Source organism: Microchirus variegatus, assembly GCF_963457635.1.
Source record: "Microchirus variegatus genome assembly, chromosome: 22".
NCBI lineage: Eukaryota > Metazoa > Chordata > Actinopteri > Pleuronectiformes > Soleidae > Microchirus > Microchirus variegatus.
In genome coordinates, this window is record NC_139823.1 from 17,253,740 (window position 1) to 17,280,701 (window position 26,962).

General features: G+C 43.0%; 2 protein-coding genes across 2 annotated transcripts in view; both read right to left on the reverse strand.

Annotated features, from left to right (window-relative positions):
- Nucleotides 1–1,291: 1,291 nt before the first annotated feature.
- Nucleotides 1,292–14,537, reverse strand: LOC310943076 (indian hedgehog B protein-like; the record flags this gene model as incomplete). The annotated part of the gene is given in 4 exon segments (XM_083908579.1): nt 1,292–1,546; nt 1,548–2,002; nt 8,743–9,004; nt 14,238–14,537. Coding segments are annotated over 4 exon segments (1,272 nt in total).
- A 2,937-nt stretch (nt 14,538–17,474) lies between these two features.
- LOC310943186 (receptor-type tyrosine-protein phosphatase-like N) overlaps nt 17,475–26,962 on the reverse strand; it is a gene marked incomplete at its 5' end in the record, with an annotated part of 34,800 nt that continues 25,312 nt past the window's right edge. Inside the window, 3 exons of the mRNA XM_083908712.1 lie at nt 17,475–17,830; nt 18,073–18,176; nt 18,325–18,535. Of these exons, the coding sequence (XP_083764838.1) occupies nt 17,753–17,830; nt 18,073–18,176; nt 18,325–18,535 (393 nt within the window). The 3' untranslated portion in view covers nt 17,475–17,752. The remainder of the gene's footprint in view (nt 17,831–18,072; nt 18,177–18,324; nt 18,536–26,962) is intronic.

A 26,962-nucleotide genomic window follows, 5' to 3' on the forward strand; every position in this document is an offset into this window, starting at 1 on the left:
CTGTGGGGAATGTTTTTTTTTTAAAAAAACGCAAAAGAAAAAAACTAAAAGTGCGTGCGTATCTTTTACAACAAACCGGTAGATGTCAGTCAAGGTGCGTTCACGTGTCAACAGAAGAAGAAATACAACGACACTCATTTCATTTCCATATAATTTAATTTCAAAAATAAATCTTCTTTATAATATCTCTTCACCCATAATAATAATAATAATAATAATAATAATAATAATAAACATACACTGGATTCCTGGTAAACAAAGAACACTTAAATACACATCATTTAAACTCGGATCTCTGTATTTAAAGCAGTTACACTCACATTTACAGCTTGTTTTACAAAGAGCACAATTCAGCAGCCGTGTGTGGAGACTAGAAAATACTACATCCCATCATTTGTTATTTTATATAAATCATCATTCACGTTAAAATAAGACGTTCTTATTTGAGGTAAAAGCACAAATCAAACAAATAAACAACAATAACAGAATAAAACACCTTTAAATCAGCCAATAAATTATCCCGATCCATTCTATTTCTGTTAAATAAGGGATTTGTTCATATTCAGGTCCAAATTAATGGCATTTTAAAGAAATTCCACTTTTTTTAGGGATATATTTACAGCCAGAGTTTTAATTAACTCATCAATTTGTATTGAATTAAACTGTAAAAAAAAAAATATATATATATATTTTGTCTGGGATTAAAGGACTTTTTTTATTTATCTGCAAAAAATTAAAATTTTTTTTTTTTTACAGAAATAAACACGTATGATATGTCATGGTCTTCTAAATTGATTATTTGCACAGTTTAGGGCAGAAATCCCTCCATTAAAGGAGCAGCTGTCCTTCAAAATAAAAGTGCTTGAATAATTGACGGATATTTTTATCACGATTTAAACAACCCAAACACGCACATGAGTGAAATGCGTTTATTTTACAGTTCTTTAAGCCAAAAATGTGTTAACCTGAATCCTGTGCTTTATTTAAAGCTGTACTACGCTCATTTTTCCCCCCCGCACTCCTGTCCCCAAACGATTAAGGTGCTCGGTGTGTGTTTTTTCTGCGATAAATTCAGAGTGAATCGTTAGAATCGTTGTTTTGAGGAGACAAAGACAATTTAAAGAGAATTCCCTCTGTGTCAGTTCACAGATTCTTCTTCTTCTTCTTCTTCTTCCTGCCAGTTTGAATAAAAAAACTCCCATGAGGCCTCAGCAGGAACCCAAACGTCTCCAATCCTTTTAACGGAAGTTATTCATCGCGTTTCCCGTCCTCGAGTTCCCGGTTTCCCCCCTCACCTGTCGCCCTGAGCCACTCCCAGTGGGTGGAGCCGCCGCGAGTCCAGCAGCAGCTTCCCCAGCCAGTGTAAAACCCGCGAGTACCAGTGGATCCCGGCGCCGCCGCCGCCGCCGCCGCCGTGAGGTCCGGCCGTGCCGGTGCAGCCGTGCAGCAGCCGTAGCGGCGAGAAGGCCCAGTGGGCCAGGCGGTGTCCGTCCACGACGGCGTAGCACGACGCCACCACGCCGTCCACCACCACCGTCCCGTGGCGGTGTGAGCGGCGCGAACGCCCCCCTCTTCTCGCTCAGGGCGACGCGCGTGACGCGGGACAGGCGCCCGCGCCGCCGTCCGCCCGCGCCCGCGGACACCAGCACGCACTGTCCCGGCGCGACGTCGCCGCCGTACGCAGTCCTGAGCCCGCCGAGCGCGGGCTCCGCCCCCTCCGAGCAGTTCCCCGCGGACACGAAGACGAGGTGAGCGGCGGTGAGCGAGAGCCGCGCGCCGGATTCCGTCTGCAGCGTGTGGAAGAGTTTCCGGGTGTCGGGCTCGCGGTCCAGGAAGGCGAGGACTTCGCTGTAGAGCAGCTCGCCGCCGCCGTCGCCGCCCGACGCGGCTAGGACGCGCTCGCCGGGCCGCAGGTCACCGACGGACTTCTGGACGCCGCTCTCCAACGTGACCAGCGCCTCTGCGGGGAAACAACCTCCAGACTTGGCCGCCACAGAATGATCTGAAAGACAGGAAAAAAACTGGATTTACAAAAGACTCAGCGAATGAAAATCGACATTATTTTTAAGTCTACGATGTTTTAACCCTTTAAGGTACGACTCAACCGTTTGGTAGACCACACTCTAAGTCACTGTATCTCATTGAAAAATGCATCAAACTTAACGTGACTTGTTCTGAATGATGTACTTTATGAATGATGCAAACCAGGTTTGTTATGAACGGACGTCTCAACCGTTTGGTAGAGGCCTGTATCTGAAACACTGTAGGTTCTAATGTCACGTTATTGTTTTCACAAGTAAATAAAATAATAAAAAAATGATTTTGTTTTTATTCTTGGTGCGTACCTTAAAGGGTTAAGAGCATTTTCACGTCTTTGTCTCACTCTTAGACGGACTTTTCCAGCAGGAAACTGAAGTTTGTAAACCCCTCATTCCTCACTCTCCCTGCACCAAACCCCGTAGAGAAAACCGGTGATTTTACCTCATAGGAAGACGAGAGCTGCTGCTCTGCTGCTGCTGCCTCGTGTGGTCGCTTTGTGTCGCTGAGGTCAATCCGAACAAAGGATTTCCAACACCGGTTGCATAAAATAGCACATTTTTGAACTTGAGGCAACAGTGGATCAACAACTAGAGTTGTGTGTGTGCTGTGATGTAAAATTGCCGATTTTCTCTATGGGGTTTGGTGCAGGGAGAGTGAGCGGTTTATAAACTTCAGTTTCCTGTTGCAACAGCGAGATAAAGACGTGAAAATGTTTTTTAATGATATCATACACTAAAACGGACACTTGCCAGCTGTAAAATAAAGTGTGTGTCGCATTGTAAAGTGCTCACTCTCCCTGCACCAAAGTCCATAGAGAAAACCGGCGATTTTAACATCCCAGGACACACGAGTTGTTCTGCTGATGTTGATCCACTGCTGCCTCCATCAGGAAGTTCAAACGGGCAATTTTGTCACTTCGGGGGGTTTGAAACTGTCATTTGGACTCTTGTAAGTGACACAAAGTGACCACACGAGGCAGCGGTGGACCAGCAGCTCCTGTGTCCCCCATGAGCTAAAAACGCTGGTTTTCTCTATGGAGTTTGGTGTGGGAGAGCATTTACAATGGATGTAGTCCTTTTTGGTTGGAATGGGAAGAAAAACGCATAAATTGCAGTTAGCCACCAGGGGGCGACTCTAAGTAATCAACACTTTCAGGTCTTCTTTGACATAAGACGTCAATTTTCTGAATGATGTTACTATTTAGAAGAGAATGGACAATTTGCAACAGCACATTTTGACCTATTTAATCATATTTGTATTTTATTACACATTATTGACGACAAAAGCGCATCATTTTAAGTTTATATTGTTAATAACAACCATTATTTTTGTCGAAATGGAAGTAAATAATGAATTTTTTCGACTCCCTTTAACCAAATATTGACTTTTTTCTTTCCTACGCTGAGAATAAAAGAACAATCACTGGTTGCAGCTCTGAATAACAACCTCGTGTCCTTGAGCTCTGGAGAAACACTTGAAGACCTGGAGTCTCGAGTCTATCTGGGGATAAATATTTGGGGAAGGCAGGAAAAGTCAAGGCCAAGACGATAAGATAAAAGTCAGGTGAAGGAGGAAGAAGCAGAGAGCGGGAAACTGAGCCTGAGACAGAGTTAATCATCTGACAGACGCTGGGGTCAAAGGTCAAAGGTCACATGTTTAAAAACACCTTTGATTTTCATCTCTGTTAATCTCATTCACAACATGTATTTATAATAAATGCCCTCGTTTTTCTATATTATAACACATTATATTCACATTATAGGATTTTTATTACACAGAATTTGAATGTTTATGTATTTTTAAACGTTATTTCTCCTCTTCCAGCACGAGTCAGGATATAAATAAGCACAACTGTAACTTAATATTATATTTATGATTGATTGATTTACTGTCTTTAATTTCTTTTAAATATATGTTGACATTATGTTATATATTATATAAAAAAACAAGTATAGATTTGACAACAATCTTACTTATTTATGTATTATGTGACCCACATTATTAAATTTTTTTTTACCCATTTAATCTAAAGTGTAATCTACATATGACACAATAAAGTAAATGTAACCCTATTTTACAACATGTATTAATAATAAATACGCTTGTTTTCTTATATTATAATACATTATATTCACATTATTATATATTGATTTGATAATATTTGAATGTTTATGTATTTTAAACGTTATTTCTGCTGTTCCAGGATGTAAATAAGTATAACTGTGACCTAATATTTATGACCTTCTGACTAATTTATTGTCTTTGACAAATATATATATATATATGTATGTATAAACATATTTTCACAATAAAGTAAATGTAACCCTATTTTACATGTGTTAATAATAAATATGTTTGTTTTCTTATATTATAACACATTATATTCACATTATTATATATTGATTTGATTACATTTGAATGTTTATGTATTTTTAAACGTTATTTCCCCTGTTCCAGGATGTAAATAAGTACAACTGTAACCTAATATTTATGATTGACTGATTGATTTACTGTCTTTTGACTTCTTTACAATTATATGTGGACATTATGTCATATCATATATATATATAAACATATTTTCACAATAAAGTAAATGTATTAATAATAAATACGCTTCTTTTCTTATATTATAACACATTATATTCACATTATTAGCCATTATTATATATTGATTTGATTACATTTCAATGTTTATGTATTTTTAAACACTATTTCTCCTCTTCCAGGATGTAAATAAGTACAACTGTAACCTAATATTTATGATTCTTTACAATTATATGTTGACATTATGTAATATTATATAAAAAAAAACGTTACCCACATTATTAAAAGGCATAAAAAAAGGTTTTACCCATTTAAACTTAAGTGTGATCTACATATTTCACAATAAAAGTTCAAATTTTCCCTAAGTCTAATTTCCCCTACTTTTCTCAGTGCAATCCTTCACCTCTGCTGCCCTCTAGTGGTTGACTAAATCCCAGCTAATTCCTCAGCTGCCACACAGAGCACAGTTTCTTTTTCTTTAGTTCTGTTCTTTGAGGAACATCGAAGGGAAAAAACAGGTGAAAAGAAAAGAGAAAATAATCAAATTGCAGAAGAAAAACAAACAAAAACAAAATAAAGATACCAACTTTGATTGGTTGTGCCCTTCTGATCAAGTCAAGGACTGGGCCCTCGCAACCCGATCTGGTAAAGGAAGGAAAGAGGAAAAGAAAAGTGAGAAAAAAGAAAGAAAGAAAGAAAGAAAGAAAGAAAGAAAGAAAGAAAGAAAGAAAGAAAGAAAGAGAAGGGGAAAAGAAAAAGGGGAAAATCTCATTACTACTCAGTGTCAAATTTGTCAGCGGGGTTTGAAGTGGGTGTTTGGATTCTGACGCACTGTGTGACTTTCAGCACGTGTGTGCGTCTTCTAACGCGACACACTTGTGTTACTTTGCACAGTAACAGAAGCACAAACATGCATTAAAGAGACATGACAAGAGTCACCAAGGGTCAATTTTTAACAAAGGTTTTCAAACACCACAATCACAAAAGAACACATTTAAACACATTAATGGGCGCAGAAGCACAATAACAACTCCTGTATGCAGTGAAGGAAAAATCGCTGATTTTCTCTATGGGGTTTGGTGTGTGGGGGACGAGTGAGAATGAGTTTCCAGGCAGAAATGGCTGTTTAACGGCAAGAAAAAGTGTTTTTTTTATCAGATATAATAGACTTAAGCAGGCGCATATATTATGAAAAAGGTTTCTCCAGTCTCAAATTTTTATATACTGTATATATTTATATATATGTCATTCATTCTTTCATTTATTGCACTATTTTCTTTATTTGTACACTTATTTTATGTTGAATTCTTTCTGTACATGGTATTTTGCTGCTGTGTTAAAACAAATTCCCCTCGTGGATGAATGAATTATTTCTATTCAGAGCCGTTTCTTGCTATTATGCGGACTATGCAGCTGCATAGGGGCCCCGCAGCCACCAGGGGGGGCCCCCAAGCTGCAAGTTCAGACTCATATTTTATTATATTTTTTGAGAATTAAAAGTACCTGTCTTTATTTATTTTTTTACTGTTTTTGAATCGTGGGTTAAAACTGTTTTATGTTATGCCACCTTGTTATGCTACCTCGTTACGCTACATTGTTACGCTACCTTGTTACGCTACCTAGTTACGCCACCTTGTTACGCCACCTTGTTACGATACCTTGTTACGCTACCTTGTTTTGTTACGCTACCTTGTTACGCCACCTTGTTACGCCACCTTGTTACGCCACCTTGTTACGATACCTTGTTACGCTACCTTGTTACGCTACCTTGTTACGCCACCTTGTTACGCCACCTTGTTACGCCACCTTGTTACGCTACCTTGTCATGCTACCTTGTCATGCTACATTGTTATGCTACCTTGTTACGCTACCTTGTTACGCTACCTTTTTACGCTACCTTGTTATGCCACCTTGTTATGCTACATGGCTATGCTACCTTGTTATGCTACCTTGTTACCTGCTGCATCATCACAGAATATATGAAAAAGTTAGGAATCTCTGCCTCAAGTTTGAAAAAAAAAAAAATAGGGGCCCCCAAATAGTATCTCGCATAGGGCCCCCAAACAGCTAGAAACGGCCCTGTGTCTATTCTATCCTACTTTATTCGATATGATATGTGATATAAATGGCTAATCTAAGCAGACTTCCAGAAACATCCTGCTAAATGTCACACATTCAAAGAATTCTCCGACTAATAACTCAATACGTAAGATTATAGATGAGATGTTTGGTCAATTACACACTAATTTAATGTGTTTGTGGCCGTAAAAAAGCTTATTTTTCTCGCAGCAGGAACCACACGTGAGCCTGCTTTTGTGAGCGAAGCGAGGAAGCTCAAAAAAAGATGTCGTCCACATTTAGGATGCAGAGGAGACGTGGAGGTGAGTGTCCAATGAGAGAGGAATGGAAGAGGAGGAGGAAGAGGAGGAAGAGGAGGAAGAGGAAAGCGAGCAGGCGAAGACGAGAGTTAATGATGGAGGACAGAAGAAAGAAGTCAGCAAAAGCAGAAAACGTCGCCCGGATTTCTATCACTTTCTGAACTTGACGTAGAGAAGGAAAAAAAAAAAGAGGCATTTTAACAAGACATCTTTGGTTATTTGCAGAAAATAACCCAGCCCCCCCTGCCCCCCCCACACACACACACACACCATAACCACCACCGCCGTTGGACATTTAAAGTTTAGGACCCGGCGAGCCATAAAAACGTAAAAAAAACTAAATTTAGCGCAGAGAAAACACGCGTAATGGGATTAGTAATATATCAAAGCTGAGTAGGAGGCAAGAAAGTGAGAGTCGTTGTCAGTGTCAGACTCAGATTACGAGGCTGTGGTTTTACTCCTGGAAGCAGAGAGCTGACCCCCCCAAACCCCCCCAAACCCCCCCCCCCACACACACTCACAAATGTCTCCGTACAGAAAAGGTGCGCTTGTTCGCGTCGACGCGGCACCACCATGAACCCTGTGTGTCCATGTGTGGTTGAGCTTTCGACGACAAAAAAACTCTTCAGTTCACTTTAGAGAAAGATGTAGAGTTTGGTTTAAATTATAACCAAATATAAAAAAAAACTGTCTGAAGTCACAATGTTTGACCAATGTCTTTTAAAAAAAATCATGTCCAAGTGCTTTAAGTCGCCTCTAATCCTTAAAATCTGAATAATTCAACACAAAAAATAAAACTCTTTTCCGATTAAATCCAAAAGTAGCTTCATTCACACTGAGCATATAAAGATAAATGTCCTTCATTAGCTTCAGAATTTATATTTTCCAGGTTTTACGACAACATTTTACGATGATTAATTGGCCAAATAGATTCGTATAAATGTACAATTGCTTTATAATAACAATCGTTTTTGTGCTATCTTTTCTGGTCTGAGAAGGCCACCGTAGTTCCCTAACCTTCTCAGAAAAGTGCATTGTTTGTTGCAGTCTGCATTCCCACCACTAGATGTCACTACTTCAGACTCACTGGGAAGTTTAAAACTTTACATTTTTGGGGACTTTTTGACGAGAGAATTTAGAGAAATGTAGTTTTTTTTCTACGAGAAAGTGTGAGATAAATAAATAAAAAAGCACCTCGCACTTCAACGTACGCCCAATTCGGACGGATTAGCTAAACACGTGGTGTTTTTCCTACGCAGAAAAAACACGTACCGGGCCACGATTTCCCTGCAGAATTTAACCCTTAAAACCTTTTTTTTAATTACGCGATTTTGATGTTTTCCGAGTCAAAGCTGCTGCTTTCGCTCACATTGTCAACTTTAAAGCTTAAGTGCAGAACTCTATGTGGGTCGGATACGCAAGTGACGTAGCTATAATTTAAGTCATGCGTGTCGGCTACGTAAATGGCGTGACGCAGTGAATTTCGCAAATAAAAGACACTATAAAGACGGAGGACAAAAGTGACGATTCTTTGTCCGTCTCCACGCTTTAGCTTTAGCTTTAGCGCTGTGCTTGGTATCTTTGGTATCGCACTTTGCCACAGACTTGTCCGTCCACGCTTCTTCTTAAGCTTGAAATTCCACAGAAAACTACTTTTACAGCAGCGTTTAACCTTCAGACGGACTCACGGGACTTTGATGTCGTAAAGTTGAAGAAAAACTGAGGGTCTGACCCTTGAAAACAAAGCCACGTAAACGCTTGGGGTCGCGTCGAGACTCACCCGACTTGACGCTGCAGTGGATGTGGGCTTTGGACTCGTAGTAGACCCAGTCGAATCCGGCCTCCACCGCCAGTCGCGCCAGCATGGCGTACTTGTTCCGGTCGCGGTCCGAGGTGGTGATGTCCACCGCCCGGCCCTCGTAGTGCAGCGACTCCTCCGAGTGGTGGCCGTCCTCGTCCCAGCCCTCGGTGACCCGCAGCCGGACCCCGGGCCAGAGGTTCATCACCGAGATGGCCAGAGAGTTCAGCTTGTCTTTGCAGCGCTGCACCAGGAGAACACACACAGAGAGAGGACTTTAAAACTGAAGTGCAGGACTTTCTGTGGGTCAAGTTTCGTAGCTATTTACGTAACGTGCGTCAGCTAGCGTAAATGGCGTAACGTCAAACCAGGAAATCCAGGATTCCGTGTAATATCTTGGAGAGAAGACGAGCTTTGTTTGAGAACTTCCTGTCGCCATAAGAAACGATTCTTTGTCTGTCTCCGCCCGTTAGCTTTAGCTTTAGCTTTAGCACTACGCTTGGTATCTTAGCCGAAGAGAGCCACACCTGAGACGTACCGACGTACCGAATTTAACTTGCATGCTGTGCAATTCATGTGAAAACGGGTTGCTCTGTCAAGCAAAACTATCAGACCTGAGCGTGGGTGTGCGTTTGTGCGTATACAGCAGCAGCGCAAGGGGTGGGCGGTGACGAGAAGTGTTTATTTTTTACGCGGTAGAACCCACCTCGGACGCACACTTTTTTGTGTTTTCAGTAGTGCTGTCAAACTTTAACACGTCAACGGCGTTTAACGGCGTTTAACGGCGTGAACGTTAACGCGTGACATGTTTTACGTGACTCCCCTGATTGTTAAAACGAGTCTCTAAAGTGACGCTAAACTTTAAAAACGGAGGCACACGTACGCAGTACACAGGTACGCTGGTTATTTGTAGCGCTGCTCTTTTCGTATAATAAACAGACCGCTCCAGTACGACTGTAGGCGGCGCTAACGGCGCTAAAGGAGCTAACGGAGCTAACTGGTAAACGGTGCCTGGACTCCGGTGTCGCGGCACGTAAACATGACGTCATTAGTGTCTTTTTCCAGTCAGTCGACCTATTTTCCGCCGTCCAGCAATGACTAATCACTTCCTGTGTGCAGCGCGGGAATGTCGCCGCGCATCATACATTTAAATTTACAGTTTTTTCAGATTAAAATCCAATTAAAACATGAAAAAAAAAGTGGGCTCTGTGTCTTTAAAAAGACTCCTTGAACCCCCATCACCTCTCTCTCCCCCCCTTGTCTGTGGCTCCACTTTTCCCACAATGCACCCCTGCTGTCCCACCTCGGCCCGATGTTTGCTCACTGTGGCGAGCGAAAGGGAGCCGAGAGGCTATGTTAGGGCTGCAGGGGTGGGTAGAGGGGGGGGTGGGGGGGGCTGTGAGGTTATTGGGTGGTGGTTGTTGGGGGGGGGTGACAGCTACATTAACAAGAGGTCCTCAGCGTCCCCCTCTAAACCTGGAGTCTGGTTAGGGTTGAGCAAACAGAAGGTGAGAGGGTCCATTGAGGGACCCGCTCAACTCCCTCCTGCTCGGGCTGACACAAATAAATCGTCCAGCGCGCCACGTTTATCGCAATCCACACCCAGGCGCCATTGTCAGGGAGCGTTTTTATCAATGGTTCTCACAAACGTCCAAGGAAAAAAAAACCACAAAGATAAAGATAACGAGTCCAAGTATTAGGGCGGAGCTGCACGAAGGGAAATTAATCGATTTTCACCAGGTTAAAGGTCCAGTATGCAACATGCGGCGGTTTTTCCCCGGAAGAAAATTAACATGTTTGTATCGGTGTATAATCACTTTAAAATAAACGGCTAATATTTACGTTTCCATTTAACTTGCATGCTGTGCAATTCATCTGAAAACTGGCTCGCTCTGTCAAGCAAAACTATCAGACCTGAGCGTTGGAGCGTTTGTGCGTATACAGCAGCAGAGCAGTGGGGAGGGCGGGGACGGGAAATGTTTATCTTTTACGCGGTAGAACTCACCTCGGACACACACTTTTTTTGTGTTTTCGGTAGTGCTGTCAAACGTTAACGCGTCAACGCCGTTTAACGCACGTTAACGCACGCGTGACATGTTTCCATGACGACTGCCCGGAAAAAGACGCGCGTGACGTCATGTTTACGTGACTCCCCGATTGTTAAAACGAGTCTCTAAAGTAGCGCTAATTTAACTTGCATGCTGTGGAATTCATCTGAAAACAGGTTGCTCGGTCAAGCAAAACTATCAGACGTGAGCGTGGGAGCGTTTGTGCGTATACAGCAGCAGAGCAGTGAAGAGAGAGCGGGGACAAGAAATGTTTATCTTTACGCGGTGGAAGTCACCTCCGACACGCACTTTTTTTGTTTTTTTTCGGTACTGCTGTCAAATGTTAACGCGTCAACGGCGTTTAATGCACGTTAACGCACGCGTGACATGTTTCCATGACGACTGCCCGGAAAAAGACGCGTGTGACGTCATGTTTACGTGACTCCCCGATTGTTAAAACGAGTCTCTAAAGTAGCGCTAATTTAACTTGCATGCTGTGGAATTCATCTGAAAACAGGTTGCTCGGTAAAGCAAAACTATCAGACGTGAGCGTGGGAGTGTTTGTGCGTATACAGCAGCAGAGCAGTGGGGAGAGCGGGGACAAGAAATGTTTATCTTTACGCGGTGGAAGTCACCTCCGACACGCACTTTTTTTGTTTTTTTTCGGTACTGCTGTCAAATGTTAACGCGTCAACGGCGTTTAATGCACGTTAACGCACGCAGGTACGCTGACATTATCTGTAGCGCTGCTCTTTTCGTTTAATAAACAGACCGCTCCGGTTCCGCTGTAGGCGCGCTAACCGCCGCTAAAAGGAGCTAACAAGCCAGAGCAGATTGAATTGTTAAAACGAGTCTCTAAAGTAGCGCTAAACTTTAAAAACAGAGGCACACGTACGCAGTACACAGGTACGCTAACGTTATTTGTAGCGCTGCAGTTCCTCCAGTTCCACTGTAGGCGCGCTAACCGGCGCTAAAAGGAGCTAACAAGCCAGAGCAGTTTGAATTGTTAAAACGAGTCTCTAAAGTAGCGCTAAACTTTAAAAACAGAGGCGCACGTGCGCAGTACACAGGTACGCTAACGTTATTTGTAGCGCTGCAGTTCCTACAGTTCCACTGTAGGCGTGCTAACTGGCGCTAAAAGGAGCTAAGTGGAAGCTAATGATGCGAAACGAAGAAGAACGACATCCTTTCTGGTCTGTAAAGGCCACCGTATATTTGAGCATGAGGACGTGACACTGCAATCTGCAGTCTCACCATTAGATGTCACTCAATCTCGCACACTGGACCTTTAAAAGCTGTTATTTCACTTATTCAGGGGGCGTTTAATGCTACCTCGTCTGTGGGAAACGAGAAATGTCAAAGTCTGAAGTGATGGAATTGGGATTAAATCTGGAATAACGGGAGAACTGTGTGTTTCGTTTGCTCCAACAGATTCACAAATTAGATTAAAGGCGAACCTAAAACTGCTGTTCGAGTGTAACTGCAGGTCATTGAATCCATGAATGCTGCTCTCAGTGATGCAACGTTTCCTGAATCTGCCTCCATTAGAGCAGAAAACTCCGGGATTAAAGCCTATAAATGTCTTTTTTTTCCATGTCGCCTGTGATAAGAATAGCTCATGGCTCAGCGGCCGCAGATGAGTTTTCACAGTGAGTGTTCAGTCAGTCAGCGTGGAGGGTTTTAACGTCTACTGTAATGTTTTCTCTTCTCTGCGGTCACCGAGCTGGACTTCATAAATCAGACGCGCGTAGATTTGAGTTGGTTTTTTTGCTTTCAAGGTATAGAGATCCACGGGGGGGGGGGGGTTTCTGTTGGAGCGGTTTGGGCGCTAAACCGCTGGCTGCGCAAACATTTTGACGCACGCGCTGACAACACGCGCCTGTATATGCGGGGTTTTGGATGGTTTTGGATGGTTTTGGTTTCATGTGGCGTCCAAAAAAAAGGGGTCTGTCTCTTCCAATGTGAGTATTAAAGCCTTTTACGCATCACCTCTGCGCCTTTTACGCATCACCTCATGCGCCAAATCTTTATGTTATGTGTGAATTACAACAGTATGACCTACTTAAACGTGCAGAATGTCACTTTCTGCGCTCCCGAACAGTCGCGTCAGTCATCCCCGGGAAAAAAAAAGGCGATTAAAAAAAAAAAAGGGTGAAGAAAAAATAAATCCGTATAATTAAGGTTTCAACACAAGCTATTTTTGCACACGTGCCCTGAGAAAACAAACAAAAAAAAAGTAACACTGAATACTAAAAGACAAACACGAGGCTGTCTCCTGCGGCTTGGAGCCCATAAATTGTGTGCAGGTTCTGCACGCGCTGTAAAAAAAAAAAAAGAGAGCTGTTAAGATTTTTGGATTTTATGTTGAAGCAGAAACCGAAATAATCTGGATTAATTTCCTCTGCAAACAAATATAAACGTGTAAAAATTGGTTGCATGCGGTTGTTCCGTGCAGTGCGCGCTGCAGAGGTGACAGCTCGTGCGCGCTTTCGTTCCCCCACACCCCCCCCCCCACCCACCCCACGTGGGTCTGTGTGTGGACATAAACGCCGCTGCTCCGGGGAGGAAGCCCGCGGTCACCGAGAACCAGATATAAATACTTTATTCCTGGGGAAATTGGGAGTCGAATAAATTCCACGCGGGGCCACATCAATGGTGGTGTCGTAAAAAAAAAAAAAAAAAAAAAAGTCCAAAAGGCGACTGTTGTTAACTTAACATCGACGGTAAACATCAGGACACGCTTGACCTGCACGAGCTTTAACCAAATACTACTTTTGGCTGTTTTTTTTTTTTTTTTTCTCTCTCTCCACCAAAAGCATGTTGTTAAACAGAGGACACAGTGTTTTTAATTAAGAACCAACTGCTCCTCTATATGAAGCGGGGTTGCCCTCTTTTACGCACGGGGCTGCCCACAGTTGAACCTCTGAAAGCGGTTGTGGCGCAGGAGGAGGAGGAGGAGGAGGAGGAGGAGGAGGAGAGCGCTGTGATTCCAAAAAACCTCCACAATTCACAAACTGTGTCAATCACAATTGACTGCAGAAGAATTTGAAGCAAACAGAGAGGTTTTGTTATCAGTGATTCAAAAGGGCAGCGTCTGGAGGAAAAGTTACTCCAGGACTTTGTCCAAAGTCTCTCACGTTGGTAAACGTTCTTATTATAATAATAATAATAATAATAATAATAATAGAGATGCGATAATAAAAGGATTACATGAAACGTCAGTGCAACACAATAAACTTGATGTTTTTGCCCTAATGGTTGTTTTGCAGTGACGGAGCCTTGAGTCAACAAGAAACTGACGGGAAAAGAGAGATAACAGCGTCCACGCGTTTAAAGACTGACCAAAGTGCATCACAGCGCCTGCTCTAAAGGCTGAAGGAGCCCATGGGCTCAAAGGCACTACGGTAGCCGGCATGCAGCGCGTTATACCTGTGTCATCATGCGGTCTGCACCTGTGTTCTCCTCATCCTTGAAGATGATGTCCGGGTTGTAGTTCGGGGTGAGCTCCTTGAAGCGCTCAGAGTTCCGGGTTATTTTCCCCTCGTATCTCCCGCTGGCCCCCAGCGTCTTCTCGGCGACGTTGGGGCTGAATTGTTTGTACGCGAGCGGCACGAGCTTCCGCTGCGGCCGCCTCTTGCCGTAGCCGCGACCCGGTCCGCAGCCTTCGCTGAGCGGCGAGAGGAGAAAGGCGCACCCGGCGAGGCACGTCACCAGCGTCGGGAGTAGCATTCCGCCTCCGGGGCCGGTGTGTCACCCCACCAGGCGGGTGCAAAAAAATGTCACCGCTGGGTTTCGTCTGCCGCGTCCCCCTTAGCGTGGGTCCCCCCCCTTTTTCCTTTGGCTATTTTAACGGAGCAGGACTCATCCCCGAGTCCCTAAAAGTCGCCATTCCCGGCGCGTAAAAGTGGCCAGTGCGCCGCGGGGCTGAACCTGTGCGCTTGCTGTGCCGACACTCCCCTGTCCCGAGTGCACGCAGCGGCAGGGGCATAAATAGGCGAGGTGAGTTTATCTTGGCAGGCAGGTTCAAAGCGGTCTCTCTGTGTGTCGGAGCTGTGAGAAAAAGGGCTACAGACAGACAGGGAGGCGCGCGGTGCGTAGGCAGGCTGCGCCTGTTGGGCACAGCGGTCAAAGGGTGTCCCCGCAGCGGTTTCTGCCTCTCCGGGTTTGTTCTCAATGCGTCCCTGTGGCGCAGGGCTGTTTGGCAGAAATGGAAATGGAAGAGATCCTGCACTACAGTGCAGATGAGGTGCCGCGGGAGAAGAAGGAGGACCGCGCCCTGCTGGACCTGCCCTCCTCTGCTCCGTCCTCTCCTCCCATCGGGGGTGGCACAGGCCCCGCAGCCGCCTTCATCTGTTTATTGTCAGCGGCGGCTGAAGCCGAGAGAGAGAGAGAGAGAGAGAGGACAGACAAACACACCGAGCCACGAGACTGTCCTCACGGCGCGTGCTCACTCGGAACAATTTGAACCCTAGTCGAGAGTGCAGGTGCGCACTTCAACACCAAACATCTGTAAGACAGCAGACCTGGAAGCGTCATCACACTGATCTACTCCCTTGTTTTAAAGAAACCTCACATTGACATTAAACCACAACAGGAACAGTCACAGCTCCTGCACTGATTTCCCACATTGGAAGAACAGCAGATAAAGCTTTAAATCCAATAAAAAATATAGTTTGGTTCAGACAAAAGTGACAAAGTGAGGCGTGAGGAGCAGCAGCAGGTCTTCACAAAGCCTCGTTTATGGACCCGAATGCTCTTTAACTAGATTTAAATCACATAAAGTTAACATTTGTACATTTTTGGCACTCAAGCTTGAGAGGATTTTAACTGGAAATAGAAAATAAAACTATACTCTATGGCAGGGGGGTCTCAAACTGGCGGCCCGGGGGCCACATGCGGCCCCCCACTTCAAGTGATAGTTCAGAATTTTGGACATAAGACCTATTTTCCAACTCAGCCGGTGTGATGGAGACGTCTGGAGACGTTTTCAAGAAATTTCATTCAGTTCTTCTAGTTGCCGAGTTCGCTGATGCTATGGCTAGCATAGCGCAAGTCAATGATACAAGTTAGCATGGCATTAAAAACACTCCATACCGACTCCACAGTGCACCCGAGGCAAATCGATTGTAACGGCAGACATATCGATGTACATATCTGTGTTGATAGAATGTTTGAAATAAAACCAACCTTGCAATTTGAAGGATTTATGTCTCAGCAGCAGCAGCAGCGCGTCATACTTCCGGCAGCGGCGGACTGATTCCGCTGGCGGAAGTATAGTGCTGAGAAAGTAGTCCCTCAAAATTTCATGCGATGCGACGTTAGTTTCGACGCAATCGATTTGCCTCGGGTGCACTGTGGAGTCGGTATGAGTGTTTTTAATGCCATGCTAACTTGTATCATTGACTTGCGCTAGCCATAGCATCAGCGAACTCGGCAACTAGAAGAACTGAATGAAATTTCTTGAAAACGTCTCCAGACGTCTCCATCACACCGGCTGAGTTGGAAAATAGGTCTTATGTTCAAAATTCCGAACTATCCCTTTAATATCATCATGTTATAATGAAAACATGACTTCACCGTCTTCTAAACACAGTGTGTAGCTGAGACACAGCTGCCAGCGAAGTGATAGAATATTATATATGTTTGCTAGCAATGTTTATTATAACAGTAATAATAAGACATTTGGTCATAATTATCCCATTATTAAATTCATCATTCAATCACATATATAAATACGCTCGTTAGGGCCCCGAGCCACAAATGGCAGTGGCCAAAAAGGCTCCTGGTACAAACTTTAATTACAGTTGTCCACACTATTATTGATGTAATTTCAAATAAATGTCTGTTTTTGATATGAATACATTAATTTTGCATAATTTTTTCACTTTTTCTTCTCTAGGCCCCGCCCCCTCTTGACCACAATAGTTGGCGCATTGGTCCCCAGGTCATTTGAGTTTGAGGCCCCTGCTCTATGGTGCTTTCACATGTTTTGCTATAAGGACATTTCCATAATAATAAGACAATAAACATCATCATTTGTAATGTTCTACTATTAATGGATTCACCACTAAATGAGGAATCTATGATACAAAAATATGTGTCGAAAATCAACAGTTTAACTCACTAATTGGGAAACGGAAGAGTTTAAACACAGCAATTGAGTTTATAATGAATATTAATGAAATTATGACTTGTTTTTGCAGGTTGTTTTTGTTCCGCTAACCCAAGGAAACGCCCTCTTTTACCCTTATATCTAGTAAGAAAAAGTGACTAAAGTGCATAAACACACAGCGTCTTGTGTTCCAGTTCAGAATCAGCGACACGACTCAACACAGAAACACTTGAAATCCCTCACAGTTGTGCAGACAAACAGTCATTTTTTTTTTTTTTTTTTCAAATAAGGCTTCAATAGCATTCCCGAGATGCTGCAACACCTTGAGTCAACATCTCACTATTCTCTGAAAAAAAAAAAAGGGGGGGAGGGCGGGGCCACGGCCGCGCCATCGACCACTGTTGACCCTTTATACTCACAAACACTTTATATTTAAACCGTTTTCTCTCTCTTTACATTACATCTGTGAATAATGAAGAACAGGCTTTATAATTAAAAAAACATCTTTAATTAACATCTTTAAAAATGCTGCAGAAACACAACAATCAGTTTTAAAGGTCACAGAAACTGATTGTTAAATAAAACATTGGCTTCATTACATCAAAAACCACAAATACTGGACTAAAAATCATAAAAAAAATGATGAAAAATTTTCATTTATTTCACTACATTTTTATGTAAAAAGCTGTTTATGTGATAAAAATCCAATCAAAGTTAAAACCAGCTAAATTAATCCCACTTGCAAAAGAGTGCTTTTCACAATAAAAGTTCTAAAACGTTATTTAGTTAAAGTTATGCGTGTGTGTGTGTGTGCGTGTCCTACTGCTCAGGCTCATCTGAAAAGTCCGACTTTCTTCTTCTTTGGTTTAGAGGCCGCTCGCTCTGCAGGGACAGACCTCGCAGGACGCGACTGGGGACAAAAAAGTGAGAAAATAGATGTTTATTTATTATTATTTTGTATATTTTACATTCTTTAATCCAACATTTTTAGATATTTGATACTTGTAATCACCATATTTGACATTTGGACACATTTTTTACGTTATAACAGGCAAAAATTATGCCTCTTGGGGAAATTAGCTGCAGTAATAATAATATTATTATGAATTATAATCAATAATGTTGTAGTTAACAGTGGAGCTGATGCTGTACCTGCTGGACTGTGGCCCTTTCAGCCATTTTGGCTCCAGCCTCCTCCGCCTGACCGTTGCGGTTACGCTGATCCTGGTCGTTCACGACTGTTTCACCGCCGACAGCTGAAGGTCGAGTACAACAGACGATCAGATACACACACGTTATGTCAATTTATCTTCACTTCATTTAGACGTTTGGCTTTGACCGATATCTACACACAGCGCGGCACAGAAAAGGGACTATTTTTTTACACTTTAAAACCAGACAAACCTAAAGACGGAGTGAGCTCCGGTTCCTCAGCAGCGGCCCTGTCGTTCTCGACGACAACGTTGTCAACGGGTGGCTCCTCCTCCTCTGAGAGTTTGCGTTTTTGCGCTTGATCGGTTCCGCGAGCGGCGGCGGCGACAGACGCGTACAGGCACTGCAGGTCCACGTCGAAGCCCGGAGCGTCCTTCTGCTCAGACAGCAACACAGGAAGAGCCTGAAGAGAGAGAGAGAGAGACGAGAGGAAGACGGTAAAAAAAAAAGGTTTCCTAACACTAGCGCTGGGCACTGGGCTAACGCACGTTAGCGCGCATGACGTGTTTCCATGGCGACGGACCGGAAAAAGGCGCACGTGTCATGTTTACGTGCCGCGACACCAGAGTCCAGGCACCGTTTACCAGTTAGCTCCGTTGGGTGCATTAGCTCCGTTGGGTGCATTAGCTCCGTTAGCTGCATTAACTCCATTAGCTGCATTAGCTCCGTTAGCTGCATTAGCTCCGTTAGCTGCATTAGCTCTGTTAGCTGCATTAGCTCCGTTAGCTCCTTTAGCGCCGTTAGCGCCGCCTACAGTGGAACTGGAGCAGTCTGTTTATTAAAAGAAAAGAGTAGCGCTACAAATAACGTTAGCGTACCTGTGTTCCTGCGTATGTGTGCCTCTGTTTTTAAAGTTTAGCGTCACTTTAGAGACTAATTTTAACAATCGGGAGTCACGTAAACATGATGTCACGCGCGTCTTTTTCCCGGTCAGTCGTCATGGAAACGCGTCGTGTGCTCCAGTAGCTCGTTTAGCGCCGTTAGCGCCGCCTACAGTGGAACTGGAGATGTCTGTTTACTAAAGGAAAAGAGCAGCGCTACAAATAACGTTAGCGTAGCTGTGTTCCTGCGTATGTGCGCCTCTGTTTTTAAAGTTTAGCGTCACTTTAGAGACTAATTTTAACAATGGGGGAGTCACGTAAACATGACGTCACACGCGTCTTTTTCTCGTGAGTTGTCATGGAAACGCGTCGTGTGCTCCAGTAGCTCGTTTAGCGCCGGTTAGCGCCGCCTACAGTGGAACTGGAGCGGTCTGTTTATGAAACGAAAAGAGCAGCGCTACAAATAACGTTAGCGTACCCGTGTACTGCGTATGTCTGCCTCTGTTTTTAAAGTTTAGCGTCACTTTAGAGACTCATTTTAACAATCGGGAGTCACGCAAACATGACTTCATGCGCGTCTTTTTCCCCGTCAGTCGTCATGGAAACGCGTCGTGTGCTCCAGTAGCTCGTTTAGCGCCGGTTAGCGCCGCCTACAGTGGAACTGGAGCGGTCTGTTTATTAAAGTAAAAGAGCAGCGCTACAAATAACGTTAGCGTACCTGTGTACTGCGTATGTGTGCCTCTGTTTTTAAAGTTTAGCGTCCCTTTAGAGACTCATTTTAACAATCGGGGAGTCACGTAAACATGACGTCACGTGCGTCTTTTTCCCATCAGTCGTCATGGAAACGCGTCGTGTGCTCCAGTAGCTCGTTTAGCACCGGTTAGCGCCGCCTACGGTGGAACTGGAGCGGTCTGTTTATGAAAGGAAAAGAGCAGCGCTACAAATAACGTTAGCGTACATGTGTTCCTGCGTACGTGTGCCTCTGTTTTTAAGGTTTAGCGTTACTTTAGAGACTCATTTTAACAATCGGGGAGTCACGTAAACATGACGTCACGCGCGTCTTTTTCCCGTCAGTCGTCATGGAAACGCGTCGCGTGTTAGCGTTATCTTTGATAACTTTGTTTTTAAAAACCCACACACACACACACACACACAGAGTCACGTGGCCTGTTGTAAACTTTCATCACAGTTTACAGACGGCGTGTTTTTTACGGCCTCAACTTTAACCTGCTCTACTTTTATTAGCGACGTTTCAGCTCAGGTGTGTTCACCTCAAGGCTTTCACACCCAAATAAAAAAAAAAGTACAGAGAGAGAAGATTACTTCATTTAAACTTGATTAGACAGTTTAAATATAACAATCTGGGACAAATCGATACTTTAGAACCAACAGAAACCAACAGAAACACGAGTATAAACCCCTATATTTAGCCGTTATTTGCCTTAAATCACACGAAACCACGCGTCTTCCAATTAAAAACATCAAGGTTCTTTGGGTGAAAGCGTTTATTTTGGAGCTTCAGAGGCGGCGGATTAACTCGAAAAGACTTAATTGGAAGTTTCCTTTTAGCAGCCTGGTGCAGCTTGTTTGTTTTATGGAGTCACATGTCTGAGGTGTGATGCAGGGCGTGCTGGGATCGCGATAAGCCTCTAATCAAAGGCAAAGTGTTATTGGCACAGCTGACCACAGGTAGACAACTGAAACACACACACACACACACACACACACTCAAACACACACACACGCCGGGTTAGAGCCTCCGACCACAGGCCTGACAGATAAGGCTGCGTGTAAACTCATGCGACATTATGCGAACACACGGCCGACGTGTAGAAAAACACACGCTTTTCACTAAATCCTTCTTCTTCTTCTTCGTTTTTTTTTTTTTTTTTCTTTCCACCAATGGAGAGGACAAACTCTCCAAATTAGCTCCTCAAATATTGACCAGGAGAAATTGGTGGTCTCCCGCTCGCTGTCAGTGCTGAGGGGCTCCTAAACACACTTCGGTCAGGTTCCGAGGTTTCGCATTGATTTATTTTTGTTATTTGTTTGTTTAAATATCGTAAAAATAAATGTATGCTCCAGTGAGGCTTTCGTTCTGCTTCGGGCACAGAGAAACCAATGTGCCGAGGACGGGGGGGGGGGGGGGGGAGAGGAAGCAGCAGAAAGCCGATCCTTATTCTCTCATTATTCCCACTGTCAGCAGCCCGGGGCCTTCACTTGAGCTCATTTAATCTGAAATATGGTGTTCAAAGAGTGCGAGGAGGGACTGAGGAGGCAGTAATCCAGCGCTATGGCTGCAAACTGCCTGTAAAAAAACAATAAAAGGTCAAGTTTGTTGTTTGATAAAGGTTAAAAACTACATGGTCAAACTATCATTTTGTGCAAATGCAGATTAGTTTGTCGCACAGATTAAAGGGATAGTTCGGAATTTTGGACATAAGACCTATTTTCCAACTCAGCCGGTGTGATGGAGACGTCTGGAGACGTTTTTAAGAAATTTCATTCAGTTCTTCTAGTTGCCGAGTTCGCTGATGCTATGGCTAGCGCAAGTCAATGATGCAAGTTAGCATGGCATTAAAAACACTCATACCGACTCCACAGTGCACCAGAGGCAAATCGATTGTAACGGCAGACTATCGATGTACATATCTGTGTTGATAGAATAATATTTGAAACAAAACTAACGTCGCATTGCATGGATTTTTGAGGGACTACTTTCTCAGCACTATACTTCCGGCAGCGGAATCAGTCCGCCGCTAATGCCATGCTAACTTGTATCATTGACTTGCGCTAGCCATAGCATCAGCGAACTCGGCAACTAGAAGAACTGAATGAAATTTCTTGAAAAACGTCTCCAGACGTCTCCATCACACCGGCTGAGTTGGAAAATAGGTCTTATGTCCAAAATTCCGAACTATCCCTTTAACACGGACTGAGACTGTTGTTCTATTTTCTTCAGATAGAAGATCAGGAGGTGTCAGATGTTGACATTTACGACATCGAGATCATCAAAATGACCGCACATCTTCATTAGTTTGACTTAAAGATCCAGTACGTTAGCATTAGTGACAACTAATGGTGAGACTGCAGAACTACAGTGGGCTTCACGTGGCAATAAGGATGTTCTTCTCGCAGGCTCTGGACGGTTCGTCTTTATAAAACATATAAAATATACACTTATTTATGGACATTAAGTTCAATTTCTGTCATTAAACCTTCCTAAATATCACTTACTGCAAGTTGTTTGATTCATTGGGACTGAATCGGAAATGACCCCAAAAGTTTGGGGTCACCTATACATTTCTTTGTTGTGTTTTCCATTAAAAATCACACTTTTATTCATCAAAAGAGATGCAAAATGAATAGAAAATATAGTCAAGACATTGTGCATCATTGCACAAGGGTTTTCTCATCATCCAATAGCCTTCTGACGCCATTAGCAAACACAATGTACCATTAGAACACTGGAACGTTTGCAGCTAGTATAGTCGTTTACCACATTAACAATGTATAGAATGTGTTTCTGATTCATTTAATGTTATATTTAATAAAAAATATGTTCTTTTCCTTCAAAAATAAGGACATTTCTAAGTGACCCCAAACTTTTGAACGGTAGTGTAGATCGACACGGACTGAGATTGTTGTTCTATTTTCTGCAGACAGAAGATCAGGAGGTGTCGGTAAACAAACAAAAACACTGATTTACGACATCGAGATCATCAAAACGACTGCATATCTTCATTGGTTTAACTTAAAGATCCAGTACGTAAGCATTAGTGCCACCTAATGGTGAGACTGCAGACTGTCAGGGAACTACAGTGGCTTTTACCTGCCAAAAAGGATGTTGGATGATCAATTTTTGTCATTAGACCTTTCTAAATATGACTTAGTGGAAGTTATTTGATAAATTGGGGATCTGTATGTCTAAGACATCTGGGGGAAAAGAAAGAATTCTGCATTAGGATGATTTAGCCGCTCGCTTGCCCTTTTCGTATCGTCTAACCCTTTGTTCCGAGCACATCTTGGCTTCCACGCCTCTCTGTATTTTAGGACAGGTATGAAACTGGTCACCGGGTGCGACCGCAGCTTTGCACAGGATTGTCATCCGCCCTCCGCTGCTGCCTCCACTGCTGCTGCCGCTGCTGACCACGAGCGAAATGCCAGACGAGAAAATAAAAAGGTGATTACGGCGGGTCAACGGCCTCTCGCTCCCGTTTTGTCGAGCCGCGTAACGTTCTGGAAATTTCCTCTCTCCCCCGGTCGCGAGAACAAAGTCCTCCGACCGCAGGAGGAAACGAGGAAGGGAGGGAGGTGGAGAATGAAGAGGAGGAGGAGGAGGTGGAGGAGGAGGAGGAGAGCTCACCTGGTGGTCAAACTCCCCCCCCAAAACCCTGCCTCCTCCTGACCAAAGTAAAGCATCATGTGTGGTGAAGGTGATGAGAGGAAGAGGGGGAGAGTTGGCAGAAAGCTGCTGTGTCTCTATTATTAGCAGGTAAACAAGCTCTGCTTTTGGACACGTTCTTGCTCTCTTCTCCTGCTGCTGTTGTTTTTGTTGATGTTGTTTGAGGATCTGGTGCCAGAGAGTCTCCAGCTCCCTCTCTCCCTCTCTCTCTTTTCCCCCTCCTCATCCTCACCGCCGCCGTCGTCGCTGACCTCATGTCCCTCACTCGGCCTTGACCTCATTTCTCTCAGCTTCCTGCTTCCCCCGAGTCCATGAGGGATGTGAGGTCCTCGGTGAAAAAGGACTCGGATGGGTTAAAGGGATAGTTCGGAATTTTGGACATAAGACCTACTTTCCAACTCAGCCGGTGTGATGCAGACGTCTGGAGACGTTTTCAAGAAATTTCATTCAGTTCTTCCAGTTGCCGAGTTCGCTGATGCTATGGCTAGCGCAAGTCAATGATACAAGTTAGCATGGCATTAAAAACACTCATACCGACTCCACAGTGCACCCGAGGCAAATCGATTGTAACGGCAGACTATTGATGTACATATCTGTGTTGATAGAATAATATTTGAAACAAAACTAACGCCGCTGCCGGAAGTATGACGCGCTGCTGCTGCTGCTGAGACATAAATCCTTCAAATTGCAAGGTTGGTTTTATTTCAAACAAGGGTATGAAGATTTTCTCTACGTCAAAAGACGTGGCCATAGTGCTCCGACAAAGTTGACGTCAAAATGGCAGGAAAACTACATAAACTAAAATTCCACTTTTTGAAAGCTTTAACGTAAACAGAACTACGTAAAATTTCTCACAGTCATCAGATATGAAAAACTACGTGCAGCGCTAGTTTGGTGCTAATCCTTCTGGAAACGCGAAAAACATGGACCGTACCGATCCGTTCCACTCAGTGGAAACACGGCTCGGCATTCAAGTCATTGTCAAATGAAATAAAATCAGCTCCAAACACTCTCTCTCCGTTTCTGTTAGTAAAACTAATCACAGGAAGTGATTAGTTTTACGTCAAGACAGCCAAAGGCGACAGAAAAATTTGCGCGAGTAAAGCGAGACGACTGACTAGAGGTCGGTTTAAGATTTAGAAGCAAAATCTAACGCTCCAACAACCCTGCGCCTCTCGTCTGTGCTGATAGTTTTGCTTGACGGAGCCTAACAAAGGCAGAATAATAACGTTAAAAAGTCCCACACTGCAGCTTTAAGGATTAAAATCGGAGCGCAAACACGCACAGAAAACAAATTGGGTGTTAGAAACAAAAACCATGCATGTGGCGTTTGTGTGCGTTGAGTTGCTGCCAAAACCAGTAAAAACTGCTCAGTCAGGAGTGAACTCCAGATGCTGGACATCCATCTTGTGTCGGCTGAAGAAAGCCTAATATTTGTTTGTGGCTCACGTTCATCTTAGAGTCGTTTTTCTTCTTCTCCTCGCCGCACGCCGACACGCGACGTTGCCGCGACACAAACAAAACCCCAAAAAAATACTCGCGCGGGAGGAGGTTCCTGCAAATTGCGCGCGGCGTGTTTCACGTATACGGCACACGGACCGAGTGCTGCCGCCGCTGCTGCTGCTGCAGTGTTTTGTGTCCCTGCATGCTTTCATGTCGCTTACAGTCTCATGATGTCTTTTGCGGGACGCCACACTCAGCCCGGTCCAGGCCGGGGCTCGACCCAGCGAGCAGCAGCTGTAGAGGGGGAGCAGCCAGGCCACAGAAGGCCTAATTACAGAGCCAGAGCAGGGGACAACCCTGTGGAAACTGTGCGCAACTGACAGGCGGCGGCGGCGGCACAGGAGGAGGAGGCGGAGGACGATCTACTGTAAGGAGATGTTTTTGTTTTGCCGACCTTTTTTACTCATTTTTATACTCGTTTTACTACAACAACAACAGTCAAACACAAACAAAGAGAATCCTCACATTTAAACAGCCTTACTGGAAATGAAAGCAAATGCAAATTCTGTGTGCGACTGCACCAGGAAGTGGAGGCTGACTTTCACGTGGACGTGTGCGTGAGTGTCCCTCGCTGGTATCAGCCTCGCCTACTTACCACCCAGGTCCTGAATTCCTCAGGTAGGTGAGATAAAAAAGCTGCTCTCCCTCTCGGTTTATGCGAGTCAATGATTTACAGAGAGGGACAAAAGGAGAAGACGACGCATTGGTTTTCCTACGATATCATCGATACACAACTACACGCGCATTATATTTATATATATACATATATATATATATATGTATATATATACAAAACATGATTAAAAATTTTCAAAATCAGTTAACACTGATAATTGTCGTGATAAAAAGAGATGGCGTTTACTTTATCCTACGTTTGTTCATTTGTATTTTGTTTTGTTTTTACAATTAATTTCTTGTATGTCTTCTTCTAATAGTGTAAACTTTATTTTATATAAGTTAACTCAATATATTTAATATAGATACAGATACAAATCACTTAATTGTTACATATATACACATATATACATATGTATATATACACATATATATAAATATATATATGTGTATATATATTTATATATACACATATATATAAATATATATACATATGTATATATACACATACATATATATGTATATACATATGTATATATATACATACATATGTATACATATATATATATATATATATATATATATATATATACATACACACATCCATACATCCATACATATGTATACATATATATACACATCCATCCATACATGCATACATACATACATACATACATATATACATATGTATGTATATACACATACATATACACACACATATACATACACATATATACACACACATATATATGTATATACATACACATATATACATACATATATATATGTATTTATATACACACATACATAAGTATATATATATATATAAACATATATCCATACATACATATACATTTGTATATACACGTATATACACACACACACACACACATATGGATATGTATATATATACATACACACATATATGTATATACATACACATATATATGTATATATACACATATATACATACATACATATATACATACATACATATACATACATATGTATACACACACACATATATGGATATGTATATATATACACATATATACGCACACATATGTATACACATATAGTATACACATATATATACTGTATGTATATATCTATAAACTTTTATAAAGGCTTTTATAAAGTGAATACAGTACAAAAATAACATCCTTAATAAGAGTTTTAGCATTAGAAACGCGACATTTTGGTCATCAATTAATCAAGTGTATTTTTGCTCCATATAACAAAGAAATGATCAAAACTGAGTCATTTTGGTTTTTTGGACAAAACAACATGATCATTTCCAGGTTTAGTAAACATTTTTCAACATTTTGTGATATTTTACGGCCCAAACAAACACTCGATCAATCGAGGAAAATGATCCAAAGATGAAGCGACGATGAAAATAGCCGTCAGTTGCAGCCCTAATGACGCCGTCACAGTTACCAATAATAAGTGTGTGTGTGTGTGTGTGTGTGCGGTGTTTCCATAT